Source organism: Antechinus flavipes, chromosome 3, assembly GCF_016432865.1.
Source record: "Antechinus flavipes isolate AdamAnt ecotype Samford, QLD, Australia chromosome 3, AdamAnt_v2, whole genome shotgun sequence".
Lineage (NCBI taxonomy): Eukaryota > Metazoa > Chordata > Mammalia > Dasyuromorphia > Dasyuridae > Antechinus > Antechinus flavipes.
This window is the reverse complement of record NC_067400.1, coordinates 198,464,826-198,483,573: the sequence shown is the minus strand read 5'-3', so window position 1 is coordinate 198,483,573 and position 18,748 is coordinate 198,464,826. Positions and strand designations below refer to the sequence as shown.

General features: G+C 35.1%; 1 protein-coding gene across 1 annotated transcript in view; it reads left to right on the top strand.

Moving 5' to 3' along the window:
• Positions 1–18,269, top strand: part of GABRR3 (gamma-aminobutyric acid type A receptor subunit rho3) — a 31,885-nt gene extending 13,616 nt beyond the window's left edge. Inside the window, exons 5-7 of the mRNA XM_051984392.1 lie at positions 2,231–2,383; positions 13,077–13,273; positions 17,724–18,269. Of these exons, the coding sequence (XP_051840352.1) occupies positions 2,231–2,383; positions 13,077–13,273; positions 17,724–18,026 (653 nt within the window). The 3' untranslated portion in view covers positions 18,027–18,269. The remainder of the gene's footprint in view (positions 1–2,230; positions 2,384–13,076; positions 13,274–17,723) is intronic.
• Positions 18,270–18,748: the final 479 nt, after the last annotated feature.

Genomic DNA, 18,748 nt, shown 5'->3' with positions numbered 1-18,748 from the left:
TCCCTTTCAATTCCAAATCTATCTTTCTAGAATTGTATGATACTTACAGATGCTAAGGTTCTTCAGTTGCTCCTATTTGCTAATGATATTAAGCTCTGGCACATTTTAGAACTTCCAATAATAAGCTATATGTTGCTACACTAGAGAGTTTGAACTACCATCCATATGGGAAAAAATCAAGTGGATAAAAAAAATCTATCATTTATATCATGGAACCTATTACATGAGTTTATTTCTCCATCTTATATATTCTACCATCTCCACAAATGGACAATGAGTTGACCACAGAATTAAATAGAAGAGAACAGAATGGATTATCCTTGGGAAATTTCAGAGCTCTTTTAATAATCTTAAATTTCTTCTATGTATTTAGTACTGATGGTTTTGTATGGCTATAAGTCAAATTTCAAATCTTTGAGGATGAAGTGTGTAGTGATGAAGTGGAGACATTAGGTGTAGCGAGCTGTCCAGCCACAAGTCTGCTCTCTGCCTCCACTTTACTCCCTAAGCCCAAGGCCTCAGGCTGATCCTGATGCCACCAGAGAGCTAGCCCAGACATTACAATTGGATACAGATTTCTTGACTCACAAGGGAGATAAGATGGAATATGAATTGAAAGGATAGAATGGAGAACTTTTTTTTTAGGACTTGGGAGACATGAGCCTATTTTTAGATAAACAGGAAAAAAACAATAGTAGTAGTAGTAAGGGAGAGATTGAAAATGCATGATATAGGATGACTATTAAAACCAGCATCTGGAGATATGATAATAAGAATGAATAGGATCACAAATATCATAAGAGAATTAAATTTTTAGGGATAGCTTTTCCTCTGGGATAGAAAGGAATGGAGAGAAAATGGGTGATGATACTGAAAAATTTTTAGGAATAGAAACAAACTAAGGAAAGCCATATAGTTTTATGACTTCAAGTTTCTCAGTGAAGAAGAAGGAGGGAATGAGTGTTTATATAGCACCTACTATTGTCAAACAGGGTTTGGTACAAATATAATTTCATTTAATGGATAAAGAAATCATCTACTATAAGCATAGGAGTACAGAGTTGTTTTTGAAGGCATAAAGAGAAAGGCAAAGAGTTGATACAATTGCTGCGAAGCAATTACCTAGAGAGACAAAATAAATCAGAGTAGGATTACTAAGAAGCAATGAAGTCCCAGAAGTTATGTTACTTTGGAAATTACTATTAATTCTCAATAATTTTGCTTCAAGCAAGTCAGCATTTGGTAGAATGTCTGGTACATAGTAGAACAATATTATTACTATTATTGACTTACTGACTAATTTAAACATTGGATTTCATTCACCGAAAGTGATTCAATCATTAATGATTTTTGATTAGTGGTTAAAATATCATACTAAAAATTGTTGGGAGAATACAATGGAGTGAGGAAAGGGAATAAGCATTTATTAAGCCCCTCTTATATGCAGACATTGTGTTAATTTACAAATATTGCCTGCCCTCAATCAACAAAAGCTTAATAAATTCCCACTATGTTCCACGCACTTTACTAGGTGCTGTGTACTAGGAATACAGCAGGAATTTATAATCTATTGAAAGACATATAGATTGATGGTTCTAACATAAGGTGAAAAGTGGAAATGCAATTAAAAGGGTAAAAAGTGATGCCACCATTCAGAAATGACAAATACTGCTAAAAACAGAGAGGAAAAAAATTAAGGGAAAATTGAGCTGAGCATTGGATAAGAATTGAAGAAGAAACACTAAGGATAAAGACATTCTATGTTAAACTTGGACTGCTCATGTCCAATAGTTACACTGAAATATTTGGAACAAGCTGTTTGCAGAAAACTTGAAAATCTTTTTGAAGAAGTTTAATTATGAAGAATCACTAAGGATTATCCTCAAAGGACAACCTACAGAATACTCTGTTTGAATTATAGTAGCAAAATTCTTTGAAATAATTTGGCCTAAAATTAAAACAATCATACTTTCATTTATTCAATTAACCATTTGCTTCCTGAAAATAACTTATTTTGTTCTTGATTATGTTAGTAAGTCTTGTTTTCTGTAACTAGAATGTAAATTCATTGCAAGTGGAAGTTTTTTATTAGATGTATTTGTTTCCTTGGTTCCTATGACAGATACTGGCACATGGTAAGTAGTTAATAAAAACTTGATTGATAATTGTGAGGATGGGATATAAAAATAAGTATTTGTACTAATGGAAATTCTTAATCTTTTCCCAACAGGTTGGTACAACAGGCTTTTCATTAACTTTGTGCTAAGGAGGCATATTTTATTTTTTGTCCTGCAATCCTATTTCCCAGCCATGCTTATGGTGATGTTGTCATGGGTTTCATTTTGGATTGATAGAAGAGCTGTTCCTGCCAGACTTTCATTGGGTAAATCTTCATGAACCTTTGTGCAATGTTAATGATCGTATAGGCAATTGAGAATAGTGATTTGAAGTAAAATGTAGAGATTGTTTAAATGTTTCTGTGTGATTCCTTGCTCTAGACAATGATAATGACTGAGATTGAAATCAGACATTAGCTACAAAAGATGAGAAATTTGAAGATGGTTTTACTTATTTGTTCGTTCATTTGTTTATTTATTTATATGCATATGCATGTATATACACATATGTTCACACATACAATAGAAGGAAAGGGAACAAAAAGAAAGGGGAGAGAGAGAGAGAGACACGGAGAGAAAGAAAAAGAGAGACAGACAGAGATAGGGAGAGACAAAGACAGAGAGCAAATGCATATATTAAGTTTTGGATACACTGTGCTAATTGCTAGAAATATAAATACCAGAAGGCAAAATAGTCCCTACTTCAAGGAGACTAATAGAAGAAAATAAAACATGTAAAAAAAAAAATACTAAAAAGAGAGAAAGGGACAGGTGAAGTCACATGGCATTGAACAGCCTATTGGCTAGGAAGGTGTCTGAGTCTCAAAAAGATTATATTGAATTTCACTTATCAAGCCAAGGGATCCAAGAGAAGAATCCAGATTATGGGTGGAAAGGAGATAGGGGTGATACTCTGATTAAAGGAGATATGAAAGCTCTGTGTGAAGCACTAGGGTAGCAGAGAAGTGTTATACTGAGTTATTCCCATAAAATCAGTCATAACTAATCCTTGACACAATTGAAATAGGTTATATTTAGCTTTGGCAAGCCCATGTTTTATCTTTTCCTTTTCAGTAATTCTTAGAATAGAATGTATAGACAAATGATTATTCTGTTAAGTGTGCTACTTGCTACTCTTAAACACATCAAATTATGAGAAAGATAGAAACTAAAATCATTATCATTCATGGACCAGAAAAATCAGGAGTAGAAGTTCATAAGATCACACATTAATAACTAAAAGGAAGATCAGAAATCATCTAATCAAACTCTTCTCATTTTACACTACATAGATGAAACAATTAAGACCCAGAGTGGTTAAATAATTTGCCCAAGATGGGATGGATAGGTAGTAAATAGAAGAGCCAAGATTCAGAGTTAAATCTCTCAGAATCCAGCACTGTTTGCACAGTAACAAACAGTTCTTTTTCATATAATAATAATAGCCTTAAGCAGATTAAAATAAGTATTTCATAATCATTATAATTAGTATCTAATTTATGCCAGAAAGGGTGACATACGAGTCAAACATTCATAAATTATAGGTATCTTTCAAAATATTTCTACATTATACAGGCATACCTTGGCAATATTGTGGGGTTCAGTTCCAGATCACAGCAATAAAATTAATATGTGTTTCCCAGTGTATATAAAAGTTATGTTTATACTACAATGCAGCCCATTAAGTGTGCATTATTTCTATTTCTAAAGAAAATAATGTATATACTTTAATTTAAAATACTTTACTGCTAAAAAAAAAATGTTAACCATTATCTGAACCTTCAGTGAGTTGTAATTTTTTCACTTGTGGAAGATCTTGCTTCAATACTGATGGCTGCTAACATGATAATAGTTACTGAAAGTTAGGATGGATGAGTCAATTTCTTAAAAATAAGACAAGAAGCCCTCATTGATGGACTCTTCATTTCACTTAAAAACCTAGAGGCCATTGTAGGATCATTAATTGGCCCAATTTCAATATTGTTCTGTCTAAGGTAATAGGGAGGACTGAGGAGTGAGAGAGAGATAAAGAGTAGCAAGTTAGTGGAGCAATCAGTACACACAGAACATTTATTAAGTTCACCATCTTTTATGGGTATGGTACATGGTACCCAAAAACAATGCAATAGTAACATCAAAGATCACAGATCACGATAATAGATATAACAATAATGAAAAAAGTATGAAATGCTGTGAAAATTGCCAAATGTGACACAAGAGTCATGATGTGAGAACATGCTGTTGGAAAAATGGAGCCCATAGACTTGCTAGATGCAGGGCTTCCATAAATCTTCAATTTGTAAAAAACACACTATCTTGTAAAGCACAATAAAGTGAAGCATAATAAAATGAGGTATGATGATATTATTATTATTATTATTATTATTTTCCTTTATTATGATTGTTCCTTTACTACAGAAGTAATCTAATACTTCATTGATGATTGAGCCTAGATCCTTGAAGGCTACACCTCAGAGAACAAGCTCTGGCAGACCTTACTAGATTGCTAGCTTCAGGAATGAAACCAACAATAAACTATATGTCTATGTCCTCTATCCGAGGAACAACTAAGCTAAATTTCCAAAGACTCTTTGAGTTAGCTTCAATGGAATAAATTTACCAGACCTCTGAAAGACCACCCCTAATTCATAGGAAAGCTTGATAAGTCTTCATAAGGAAGGAACAAGGAGGAAGGGGAAATGAAATAGGAAACATTTATATAATGGCTACCAAATGCTAAGCACTGGACTAAGTAAGTGCTTTACAAATATTATCTAGTATCCCATTTTACAAACGAGGAAACTGAAATGAACAGAGGTTAAGGGATATAACCAGGGTAACAATGCCAATAAGTATCTGGCTGAATATGAATGCAAATCTTCCTGACTCTAGTCTAACAATATCCCTTATCCTAAGGAATAAAGGTCTTTTATTTTCTTTGGCAAAATTACTTGTCCAGGGTCAAACAGTAAGTATCTGAGACCAAATTTCAACTCAAGTTCTCCTGATTCCATAACCATTGCTCTATCCATTGCACTTAGCTGCCCCAATTTCTTTCCTTAAAATAACATATTTTAAGCCACTACATCATAAATAGGTAGTAAAAAGAAATGTTATAATTTAATTTGGAATTATATTCTTCTAGCCACACATATGTATAAGGCCTCTGGACTATCTGACAACTGCTTATGAATGTTTTAAATTCCTACCCTGAGCAAGTCATTTAACTCCCTAGAATGGAAAATTTCTTCTCTATAAAAAATCATAGGATTAAACTAGATCAACTCTAAATCTCTGAGTTTGTTAGTCTAAATATACTTCTGATTTAGGGAAGGATTATGTTTCCTACCCTAGCAATACAAGGCACACTGTTCTGTCAACTGGTTTATTAGATTAGGACATCATCATCATCACAACATTTATACAGCACTTACAATGTGCTAGGAACTACAATAAGTACATTATAATTATCTCATTTGATCCTCACAACAGTACCAGAAGGTAAGTGTTATTATTACATTTTACAGAGGAGGAATTAAGTAACTTGCCCAGGGTCACATAGTTAATAAGTGCCTGAGGCTGGTTTTGAACTCAAGCCTTTTTAAGTCTATGCCCAGTTCTCAATCCACTGCTCCACAATCATGACCAAAAGGATATGAATTAGGTCTTGGTTGTACATAACATAGCAATAGAAGTTTTTCAGTCTGTAGCCATTCATAAATTAATGCATATAACCCTGCTAACATCAATGCCATTTTTTCCCTCAACTAGCATCCAACTCGCCTCTCCCCCATCTAGTTATATTTGTGATTGGAAGAGATAATATTTAGAAAACTAGAGCTAGACTTTTTATTTACAAAGAAAGGCATCAATAAACTCAATTATAGTCAGATATTCAATAACCTTTTTGTGAGCAGAAAGGTATAGGATTCTGGAGAGGTAGGAGAAAAATGTCTAGCTCACTTTCTCTTCCACATACATGTATGTCCCTCCCTTCTTTCCAAACTAGAAGGGGAAAAGTTTATATTCATTTCAAGGTAAGAAATGAGTATTTGTTCTGTTTTATTTTTTCCTCTAATGAGACCTAAATATGATCAAAGCAAATATTTGGGGCAAGTGGATCATCGGAGTTTTTTTTTCCAAATAACAAACAATAGGCTAGAACAAATTTTTATCAGGACAAAAAGCTTTTTCTACCAAAGATCTTTATTTCTTGAAGCCTTGTAAAGTTAAAAATCAACTTATTGCTTTTAATTCTGCTTCCCCCACATCCCAGATTTCTTCTTGGTTGCTTCAAGAGAGATGTATTAGACTGAACCTTATAAAGAGCAGAGTGACCTGAGACTAAAAAAAATAGTACAGTTATTTCTTTCACATCGTGTCTTTCTCTCCATTGTGATTTTTGATATATCACAGGCCAGGAATTTGGGGGGAGTTTTGTAGAAGCCAGAGATTCAGTTTAGAAACTCAAAATTGCATAAAATATTTGTATAGTATTATATAATATCAATATATTTTATCTTATACTACCATAATAATTCAGGCTTCTCTAGTATAAAGAGAGGACTAAAAAATTTTATGCAGATTTTCCAGATCATAAGCGATAGGAGGTACTGTGCCTTTAATCCCCATGCTGTGAAAGGGATAATTGTAAATGTTTTTACCAGTCAATCAACGAGAAGAGATGGGGCAAAACACTGAAATGGGAAATGGAGTATCATATGTGAGCAATAGAAGAGCAAGTCTGACTAAGTCATAAAGTATGTGAAGGAAAATGAATTATAAGGCTGAAAAGACAAGTTGAAGCCCAGATTGTAAAGAACTTTAAATGCCAAATGGAAGAGTTTCTATTTGTGCTCAGAAATAATGGGCTGGGAAATACTGCTGTGCCCTGTCACCATACAGCCACTTCCAGTCCTTTTGAATTGGATGCATCTGAATTCTGTATGACTAAAGAAAGCTTTTGTACTTTTTTGTACTTCATTTTCTTCATTCACTTTCATTTCCAAGTAATACATGCCAATCTCAAGGGCACAAAAAATTACCTTAATTAAAAGTGTGGGAAATAAATTAAAGATCTTTAATAATGTTACCTAGATTTGTGGGAATAGTGATGGTGGTAGTAGTAATAGTATGAGTAGTAGTAGATAGAATGCTGGGCTCAGAATCAGAAAGGCTCTTCTTCCAGAGATCAAATCTGGCCTCAGATACTTATCAGCTATGTGATCCTGAGCAAGTTACTTAACCCTATTTACCTCAGTTTCCTCATTTATAAAAATGAGCTAGAGAAGGAAATGACAAATCATCTCAGTATCTTTGCCATAAAAACCCTAAAATGAGAAGAGGTTACAAACAAAATGAAGAGGTAGAATAGACCGCAGGAATGGCAAATATGAAATAGATTTGGGAAAGCATATAGTTGACAATGGAAAAGACAAGTTCTTTAGTGGAATTCACAATTTACCAGAAAAAAAAGGAATATGCCATGGAGTGAGAATAAGCCACTGACTGATTTAGCACCTTAAAAGAGTTAGTTAGCTATAAGGAGAAAAACACCATGAGGTATGAGGCAAGGGACGGGAAGAAAGAAAGCATAAGGCACAATGCTGTGGCAAGCTAACCCAAAAGGGATTCAAGTAAAGATGGCTCACGCCATGGACAGAGTTATAAAGGAAATTCAACCTCTTGGGTTTGATATAATTTGGCTTTCTGATTAAATACAGTAAGGTAGAGTTGCCCAAGACTTCGACAGTGGGTGGGACTGTAAGACTGAACTGATCTCTATCAGTGCCCTTCCCTTGCTTGCCTCAGAGAATAATCTTATCAGTATGTGAGGCTTTCTCTGCCAACCCCCACCTAATGATCCAGGACCTCATAAATAGTAGTAGCAGCAAGTGAAAGTAATTGACTACTAGCTCTTTCAAACTTGCAAAATGCATTTCATACATTCTCTCATTTGCACCTCACAATAACCTTGTGAAGTAGGTACTTATAGGCATTGTTATACTATTTTACAGAGGTAGAAACCAAGGCACAGAAAGATTGTGACTTGCCTATGCTGCTATGGCTAGGAAATGCCAGAGGTAGAATTAGAATCCAAATCTTGATTCCAACACTCCATCTACTAGAGAAAACAAAGCTATGATTCAAATGACTTGACTTTTATGAAATACTTTTACCAAACACATTTTGTTAGTATTATTCCAGCTGTAGTATTGTCAGAGGATGGGAAAAGAAGCTTCTGATCCCAAGAGAAAACATTTCTTCAGTAAATGGTCAGTATAAATCATTCAAAATTCTTTTGATGGGAGATTAATTCCAATGGTTTTGATAGGAATACTTTTTCAAGATTAATATATCTCTAAGAAGTAGCTAGAACCCCACAAGTATGTCTAAGAGAGCTATAATGTTTTCAAGCCCTAGACCTATTGCTCTAGGAATTTATATATGAGTGTTCTCATGATTCATTATTTCTGAGCAGGGTCACTTCTCCCCTTCCCCCCTTATTCTCTCCTCCCTGTTCATCTAATTCATTTTTTATTGTACTTTTAAAAAGAGGGAAGGGGGGCTGGGGCCTTGAATGCAGATTCAAAATAAATATATAAATGTAAGCCAAAGTCAATGAGTTGATTTAAGTACCCTTACAAAAGAAAATGGCTGCAAATACATTGATTTCTGGGGGATGTAAATATGCAATTTGGGGGTACCAACTCTCATTAATTTATAACACATGAGACAAGACTTCTCTGGCATGGAAGTTTCTGTATTGTTAATCATTCATTTGCCCACTGAGAATTATATTACTATCCATTAAAGACAAAGAAGAGAGAGAGAGTAATTCCAAAGTAGTCCTCGGAATTAAGAAGGCTAGCTTCAAATTCTGCCCCTAATAAATATTGAGTAATACAGAGAGTCTCTTAGCCTCTCAATTTTTTCAGGAAACTCGCTAGAACTCTATGTTATGAATAGGTGTTGACCATACTGACAGAAGAAGTTTCCTCCCTTTAAGCTTCTTTCACCCCTGAAATCACAGATTTGGGCATAACAAACAAAACTCTGCGTGTGTATGTTTGTGTATCTGTGTGTGTCTGTGTGAAAATGTGTATCAAACTTTATAATGTTCTTGTTTGGTTTTCTGGAGGTCTCTGGGCAGCCTTTGTTTCAGTTCAGTAATCATCACAAAAATAGCCAGGTTTTAAAGTCCAAAAGTCTTAATTATCTCCTTTGCCTGATGCTCAGCTAGCTTTTTTGTGGCCTTCAGAGGGGACTTGGTTTCAGTGGAGAAACTGAGGAGAGCCCTGCCACCACAGAACTGTGAGATGGGATGAATGAATCAGTTTCTCAGTCCTGTGGCTTAGTTTGTCTCAGCTTATATGCTCTGCACTGAGTATGAATCAATCATTATGTCACTAGAAAACTATTATTTGTTGTAAGATTAAATCAATCATGCTGAATTTAGAGAACTATTAAGCACCACACTAAACTAGATAATCATTGTCTCATCAGTTCCACTGACTTAACATCTTGTAAGAATCCTTGTTTCATAGTTCTGGCCCATAACAAAATACTATGAAGCAAATGATTTAGTTGTCCTTTAATGGTTATTCCTATGTGAAACCAAACAATAATAGATACTAGAATGTTGCTCAGTTTCCCTGTTCCTCTGCTTAGAGAATGATAGTGGAAAATACTTGTTTTTATATAAAAGTCACTTAATTTTCTCCTAGACTCAGTTTCTTCATCTGTAAAATGAGCATAATAATAGCACCTAGCTACCAGAGTTATTGTGAAGGCAAAATGAAAGAACTGGTGGAGTACTTAGCAAATCTTAAAGGGCTAAATAAATGCTTACTATTATAAAACATAGATTTTTTATTATTATTATTTAATACAGTGCCTGGCACGTGGTAGATGAATTAACAAATGCTTGTTGATTTGATTTATTTCTTGGGATGCCATGGCCAAAGAATCTGTCACTTAGCAGCCAAATGATTGGTGTTAGAATTCTCAGATATTTATTTGCCCTTATTTTTGGACAACTGACACATTACTTAGACCATACTAAAAGTCTTTATGGCTTAATAGAACCTAGAGCAGCCTTCAAGGATTTTACATACCATGATAATGAAAAAGTTGAGCATCGACTTTTGCTTTTTGGTTTTGTTTTGTTTTGAGAAAAAATGAAGAAGCAAAGAAATGGAAAACTACAATGACTTCGTACCAATGCTTTCATATTCAATGTGTGCTTTAAATGAATGGAAATCTCAAAGAACTGTTTTGAGGGGCAGAAGTGTTATGAGTGACTAGTAGCTAGTGACCTTCATGCTAAGTCTGTGCAGTTAGAGTTAATTTTGCTATTTGGGTTTCTACTAGAAGAGGGTCCTCACTACTTGAAAATCTCCAGACCCCTTTTGTACTTTGTTCAAGAACAGTTGTAATGTTTAAAATATGGTAGTCAGAATCTAATCAAGTAATTACTCATAAAATGTTGTTGATGCTGGCTTTTGAAACCCTCCTCTTGTGAAATGTGAATTGACTGAAATGAGTGAGGAAATAAAGATTTAAACTTCCAAGCATATCAATTTATCAAACAATTGCATGCCAATTGCATAACAAATCTGGACCCGCACCTTCAACTTGGCACTGGATACTAAATATATAGAGAAATGTATTTTTATACCTTAAAAGAAAATGATTAACTCAGGACATAAACCAGGATACGAGTTATCTGATTTCTAATTGTTAGAAAGATTAGAGGCTTTCCAAGTTGGGAGTGAGAGAACAGGTACAGAAAACTGAAGAAGAAAAAAAAACAGGAAAAAAAAAAAAAAGTGTCCTCCCAAAGTGTCTTGTGTTCATTCAAAAAAATAAGGAAACAAACTGATTGAGCAGTACAAGATCAGTCTTTGGATAAGACATATGACTTGAGCTGAATAATGGTGAAAAAACTCCTCGTATTAATCTTCAAATCTGACTGAGTTTCTGGTCAGCACAACCTAGATCCTTAGTTAAAGGCCTCAGAACAACAGGTGGAAGTAGTTTAAGTTCCCAGCTGTGGAGGATTAGGTTCAAACAATACAAATAAAGTTTTCTTACAATTCCCATAATTGAACAGTTTTCTTACAAAACAGAATTTGGGCTAGACCCATAATTGAAGAGAAAGGAAACTGAGCTAGATCCAGAAATTTATTTTTAAGATAAGTCAGTGTGATTCGCTCAATTCCAAAAATATTCTCATTCCCCAATCATCTTTCTCTACCACCATCCCCACCACCCCCCTCACACACACACACTGGCACACACAATCTCATTTGTCTACCTTTTCAGTATTATCTCATGCTATTTTTCTGTCATGTCTAATTCTTTGAAACCCAATGGACCATAACACTCCACTGCTGTTTGTGAGGTTTTCTCAGAAAAAATTCTGGAGTGGTTTGCGATTTCTTTCTCCAGTGGATTAAGTAAAATATAGGTTAAGTGACTTTCCAACAGTCAACAGCTGGCAAGTGTCTGAGATCAGATTTAAATTCACATCTTCCTTGACTCCAGAGATAGCACATTATCAACTGAGTCATCTTAGCTGGCTCTGTCTCATACTACTACCCTTTCTAAAGTCTGTGTAACTGGAATTCTCATCCTGACATCTTTTTTATTCATAGATTTGTTCACACTATCCTTTGAAACCTTTAATACAACATATTCATCACTTTCCTTCCTTCATGGCACACACTAGCTGCTATTTCCTCAAACAAGCCTTCTCTGACATCCCCTGATCCAGTTGGACTGACTTTGCACCTTCAAATTTCTTATTGCACTTTATCTGACCTCCTTTGCACTTTTCAAACTTCACTCATATCATAGTTATTTGTGTAAGTGTCTCCCACTACCCACATCCCACTCCTTTAGTAATAAAGTACTTATCCCTGCATCCCTGATCATCCTAACTGATCATCCCTGATCAAGGGAAATGAAAGGAAAAGATGGAGAAAGAGAATAAGAGATAAGTAAAGAGAGGGAAAAAGTCTTAGATTAAGATTTAATAAATAAAAAGATTTAAGATTAAGATTGGCTCAAGGGATAGCTGGATGGCACAGTGGATAGAGAGTGCCAGTCCTGGAGTCAGGAAGACCTGAGTTCAAATCCAGCCTCAGACCCTTAATATCTTACCTGTGTGACCCTGGACAAGTCACTTAACCCTAAGTGCCTCAATTTAAAAAAAAAAAAACTTTTAAAAATTAGATAGATAATTAAATAGATATTTGGGACAGCTAGATAACACAGTGGATAGAGCACTAGCCCTGAAGTCAGTAAAACCTGAGTTTTCAAATTCAGCCTTTAGCCATGTGACCCTAGGCAATTCACTTAACCCCAATTGCCTCAGCAAAAAATAAAAATAAAAAATAAAAATTGGCTAAACCTTGTTTTTAGCTCTTATTTTATTTGCTATTTTAGCTATGATTTCTTTGATGTTAAAATTATCAGACTATAAACAAGAAATTGGTGACCTTAGTTAATCCAGTATAAAGTTCAAGAGGTTCTATTATTACTTATTATGGAAAAGTGCTGAATTTAGGGTAAAAGCACCTGGATTTGGAAACTGGCACTGTCACTTACTACCTATGACTTTGAACATGTTCCTATACCTTCCAATGACTCAATTTCCTCTTTTGAAAAATGACTAGATAATTGCTAAGTCCTTTTCCAGCCTTAGTCTATGATAAGGAGGAAGGAAACCATCATTTATGTAGTGATAAGCATTTTGCAAATGGACAGGTCCTATTATTATCCTCATTTTACAGTTAAGAAAATTAAGACTGGGAGAAGTTAAGATCCTTGCCCAGGATTGTATAGGTAGTAAGTATCAAAAGCCTCATTCAGACTCAGTTCTTCCTGACTGCAGGCTCTGATACCATGATCTATTTTCACTAGATTTACAATTCTTTCTTCTTGACTCGGCAGGTATAACTACTGTGCTGACAATGTCTACCGTTATCACTGGAGCCAGTGCCTCAATGCCTCAGGTGTCTTACATCAAAGCTGTGGATATTTACTTATGGGTCAGTTTTCTCTTTGTGTTCCTGTCTGTCATTGAATATGCAGCAGTGAATTATCTCACCACAGTGGAAGAAAGGAAGCAATTTAAAAAGAAAGGGAAGGTACAGCCTCACATGTTTGTTTTTCGTGTGTGTGTGTGTGTGTGTGTGTGTGTTTTAAGGTCAATCTCATGTCCAAGCACCAACTGACAACATCACAAACCCAACATGCTAAGCCTTTATTCCCTCATATTCCTTCACAAGATACAAGTTTATTACATTAGGACAAAAGTCTGAGGCTCTTTGCTGATGTGAGATTACTCTAAGATGTCCTTTAGCATCCTGGCTTGATCAGGGAGGATTGTTCTTCCTTCATCTATTAAACAGTTCACCTTTTAAAATGTGGTCTGGAGAAGTGGAAGAGCTAGCAAGTGTATAAATAGTACATCCAATTTTATTCTTCTAATAGATCACTGTCCTCAAGACTTATTGTTTACTTCATGTTCACTAGAATTTTAAAATTACTGAATCATAAACTAAGTACTGGTCAGTATCTCAAAGGCGTTTTAGTCCCCCCCTCCTAATTTTGCTAGTGGGGAAACTGAGGCCACTGGACAGGTTAAATGATTTACCCAAGATCACAAAAGTAGCAAGCAAAAGTGAGATTTGAAGTTAATTCCTCTGACTGCAGATTTAATACCCTGTCCATTGAATTTGGGGCAGCCTGAATTCAGCGCTGGGTCTAGCATCGCTTCCTGAATTCAAATCTGACTCAGACACTTCCCATCTGGCTAAGTCAGTAATCCTTTTGCCTCAGTTTTCTCATTTGTAAAATGAGCTGGATAAGGCAATGGAAAGACATTCCAGCATCCTTGCTAAGAAATCCCCAAATGGGGTTGCAAAAAGTCAATCCATACCTGAAATGACTCAAGAACAGCCATCAAATTTTTCCTGGGTTCATAGGAGAATAATCAAGCCCTTTGCCTGAATTAACCATCTCATCTCTTTTTCCCTTTATAATAATTTATAAATTCACACAGTCATAGACAAGCTAGAAAACACCTTAAAAGGGACTTTAACAGATAAAGAAACAGAGAAACAGAAAGCTTAAGTGACCTATCTAACATCATCCAAATTGCAAGAGGCAGATCCAAAGGGAACTTTAATAACAAATAAGGAAATAGAAAAACAGAAAGCTTAAGTGACCTACCCAGTATCATCCAGCTTGCAAAAGGCAAAGACCATATATCCTCTCTAAAACTCAACCAGCTACTCTAAAATGGATGGTCATTTTCTATGGCTATATTTTTTTTGGCAAATTGGCAAATTAAAGGGCAAATTTTCTTGCTTCTCATCTTGACTTGATGAAATAAAGATAAAGTAAATTAGAATACTACATTTGGAGTCAAAGGACCTAGCTTCAAATCCTAGGTTTCATACTTGTTACCTGGAACGATGGAAAAGTCCTCTAACATCTCTGAGCCTCATTTTGCTCATGTAAAAATGAAAATAATGAGGCTACAAAGACATATATCCCATGAAATGCCAAATGCTGCCCCAATTCTTGTTTTTCTATTTCATTGCCAAAAGAGTTAGTCTGCATGCTTGTGATTGTTGGGAGTTGAGAGAAGGGACATTTAAATAATTTGTGAGCTCAGAAATTAAAGAGAAATTATGGAAATAGTAACTTGCATTTTAAATTTAGTTGCATCAGAACTTTAGTTTTCACAGTACTTTCCAAACAATAAATATCTCTATAAAAAAGGGTAGGAAAGTTTTATTAGCTCCATCTTATAAAGAGGAAAATCTCTTAAAGGCTAATTCACTTTCCCTAGATCACATAGCTAATAAAATCCTTATATAATATTTGAACTTAGGTTTATCAGAGTCCAAGCCTAGTACACTATCATTACAACATAATCCTTCCCATAGAATACAAAAATAACTGAATCAAGGTACAGACTCCCATGCAACAAAATTCAGATCAACTCAATTCATTAAATGTATGTCAAATGGCTCTGACTTGCAAAAACACTGTGCTATATATAAAGGCAAAACCTACCTGAGGTGACTTATATTTAACAAGATTGGAGAGGGTTATGACAAGGGCATGCATAATTAAAATGTAAGATGTGTGTTCAGTTGTATCTGTATCTTCATGACCCCATTTGGGATTTTCTTGGTAAAGATACTGGAATGGATTGTCATTTCTTTCTCCTGCTCATTTTACATATAGGGAAACTGAAACAAACAGGGCTAAGTAACTTGCCCAGAGTCATAAAGCTAGTAAGTGTCTGAGGACAGATCTGAAGTCTTCCTAATTCCAAGTCCAGTGTGCTCTATCTACTATGTCATCTAGCTGCCCCTAAAATGTAAGGTAGGGGCTTGAAAGTACTATACTAAAATACAAACATTTATATAGCCTTTAAAAGTTTGCCAATATTTTACAAATATTATCATCTCAGCAACCCAGAGAGGTAAATACTGCATTTTACAGAGGAAGCAACTGAAGTAGAGAGATTAAATGATTTGCCCTTTGTTTCAGAACTATCTGTGAGGTTAGATTTGAACTCACAGCTTCCTGGCCTCAGATGCAGCCAGTGTACCCCTAACTGCCTCTGTAGTGGCAGTCCATAACTGGAATTAAAGTAGGATGTTGAAAATATAGAGTGATCATGTCAAAACTAAGAGGATGAGTGCAGAAGGGGCAGACAAAGATAGACTGTTTGCAGCCTTTTTCATCTCAAAAATACCTTCCCAGACACTATCTACATTTTTTACTTTACTTTATTCTACTACCTAAAATTTTACCAACCACAGATTTATGGGAGATTAGGCTTTTAGTCATTCATACTTTAGTGATTATTAATACAGTTAGATCTCTTTCCATTTAAGCCAGCATTGAGATCAACCATACTGAGGGAATAGGGGTTTAAAAAAAAAAATTCAGGCATGTATGTATGTACACATACATACATGTATATATGTGAATGAATATACACATCTCTTCTTAAGAAAGTATTATTATTGTTGCCCAAATCACTGCTTTGTCCATAGTGGGCACTTCATAAGTATTGAAGATATGCCTCTATTAGAATGTAAGCTCTTTAAAGAACAGGGATTTTTTTCATTCTTAATATTTGTATCTGATTAACTTAACACATTTTGTAGTAGGAGAAAATGAATTTTATACAATTCAGTTCTTGGGAGTGAGGAATACAGCAGGTATAGTTCTGGTGTTTCAGTAAGGTAAGGAGAATGGGATGAAAGACCAGAAGAAAAGGATGAAGAAAAGAAAAGGACTTTATCAAAGGCAAATTATTTCCAAATTTAGCTTTTGAGAAAGGCAAATTTTCTTGCTTCTCATTTGTTGTTGTTGAGTCATGACTCTTCATGATCTTATTTGGCATTTTCTTGGCAACTATACTTAAGTCATTTGCTATTTTCTTCTCCAGTTTATTTTACAGATGAGGAAACTGAGGGATTTGCCCAGGGTCACACAGCTAGTGTATGAGGCCAGATTTGAATTCATGAAGACTCTTCTTCTTAATTCCAAGCCCAGAGCTTCCAACTCCAGTCTCCTTCAAGGATCCAGGATTCAGCTCAGTATTAATGACATTAAAATCCTGAGATCCTTTTCAAAAGATGTTGTTCAACTGAGTTGCCCCTATGTTATACATGTGAGCTTTACTTTTTGAATCCTAGTGGAAGATTTAACATTTATCCCAGTTAAATTCCATCTTAATGGATTCAATAAACCTTGTCACCTGTCAAAGTCTCTTTTAATGCTCATTCAACTATCCAGTGAATTTCCTCTCCTTTCAGTTCTATGTCATCCCCAAATCTGATAAATAAATAAGGAGAAAACTCTTTCATTTGGAGGTAAGAAAGATAATGGGAACTTATTACATAAAGTTGGCAGGATGTAACATTAGATTAATGTCAAATGACAATAATGAAAGCTCAGCCAGTATTTTTTTAGTCATAAAAATTCTTCATAGAAAAGACCATTTGCATTCTCAAAAAAAAAAAAAAATCTCTGCAGAAAAAAAAATCAGCTATGATAATTATTCCCATTTGACAGGGAAGGAAAATGAGACTCCATGGTTGGAAAATAAATATGTTTACATCACACACACACAAATCTATGACTGAAATTGATTCCTTTAAAAAGAATACAAATTGGGAGCAGCTAGATGGCAGTGGTGATAAAGTACCAGCCCTCAAGACAGGAGGATCTGAGTTCAAACCTTGTCTCTCCCAGACACTTAATACTTCCTGGCTGTGAGACCCTGGGCAAGTCACTTACACCTAATTGCCTCAGCAGAAAAAAATAAAATTAAAAAAAATTTTTAAATAACACTTCCTAGCTATGTGACCCTGAGCAAGTTACGTAACTCCAAATTTCTTTAAATTAAGCAAAATTGTGTTGAATTAAATAAACACTAAGGCCACAAATCTTTACTTATTGACTAAAATCTGTCATTTTTACCCATGAAACTGCCCCATGTATCTGTTTGCTCCACTTTGTAACTCATGATACTCACAAAAGTAATTCTTTTTTTTAAATCAGATTTCTGGAATACATAACATTGAGGCAGTACAAGCAATGGCATTTGATGGTTGTTACCATGACAGCGAGACTGATATTGATCTGACCCCCTTTTCTATACATTCAGAAGAATATTCAGTGAACAGCAAAAACCCCAGCACCCCAACTACTGATTCAGCTCAACTCAACAGGAAGAAGTCTTTGAAAGGCCATGTTGGCAGAATCATTCTTAAGAACAATCATGTCATTGACACATATTCTAGAATTGTTTTTCCTGCTATGTTTATTGTTTTTAATTTCTTTTATTGGGGCTTCTATGTATAAACACAGATTACCAGAAACCAGATTGTGTAACAGCTGTCTCTGTGTGTTCACCAGAGAATTAAGAGAATTGGAAAAAGAGGAAGTTGTCCCAGTTCCTCTGGATTGGAGAGGCCCCAACATTACATTTGGAATGTGTAATGGATATGTATCTATAGTAGCCAGAGTCCCTCTCACCTGTGGATCTCTGAAGAACTCCCCCAGGTTCTTTGTCGATCAGAATCCTCTCTATATTGTTGTCCACAAACCCCCAGTGGTGTATTTACTTTAATAGGACATATTTCATTCAAAGAAAAGACATTTAAGGAAATAACAGTAATAAAATAATATTCTTCTCATGAACTTAAATCTCACTTTTCCATGAATGTATATACCATTAATGAGAAGAGTAGACATTAATAGGAATTATCTGCAATACCTACTACTCTGGCCTCCATTGCCTGAAGGTCAGGTGTGTTACATTTCACTACTCTCCCAGAGTTCTCTGGTACCTTTATGGAGTCTTAGGGGTGTCCAGTTCTCTATCATTGGCTCCAGTCTCTGTCAATGGCATTTCTTCAAGTGTATGGGGAGTTCCAGTTCCATTTAGCCACTAATAGTTGGATCAGCTTTTACAAAACAATACTTATTTTAAAAGCATTATAACAAATACATAAACATAGGCTCTAACATGTGAAACATAATCTATTCTCCCCTTCTTCTCTCCCCAGCCCCTACCCCATACC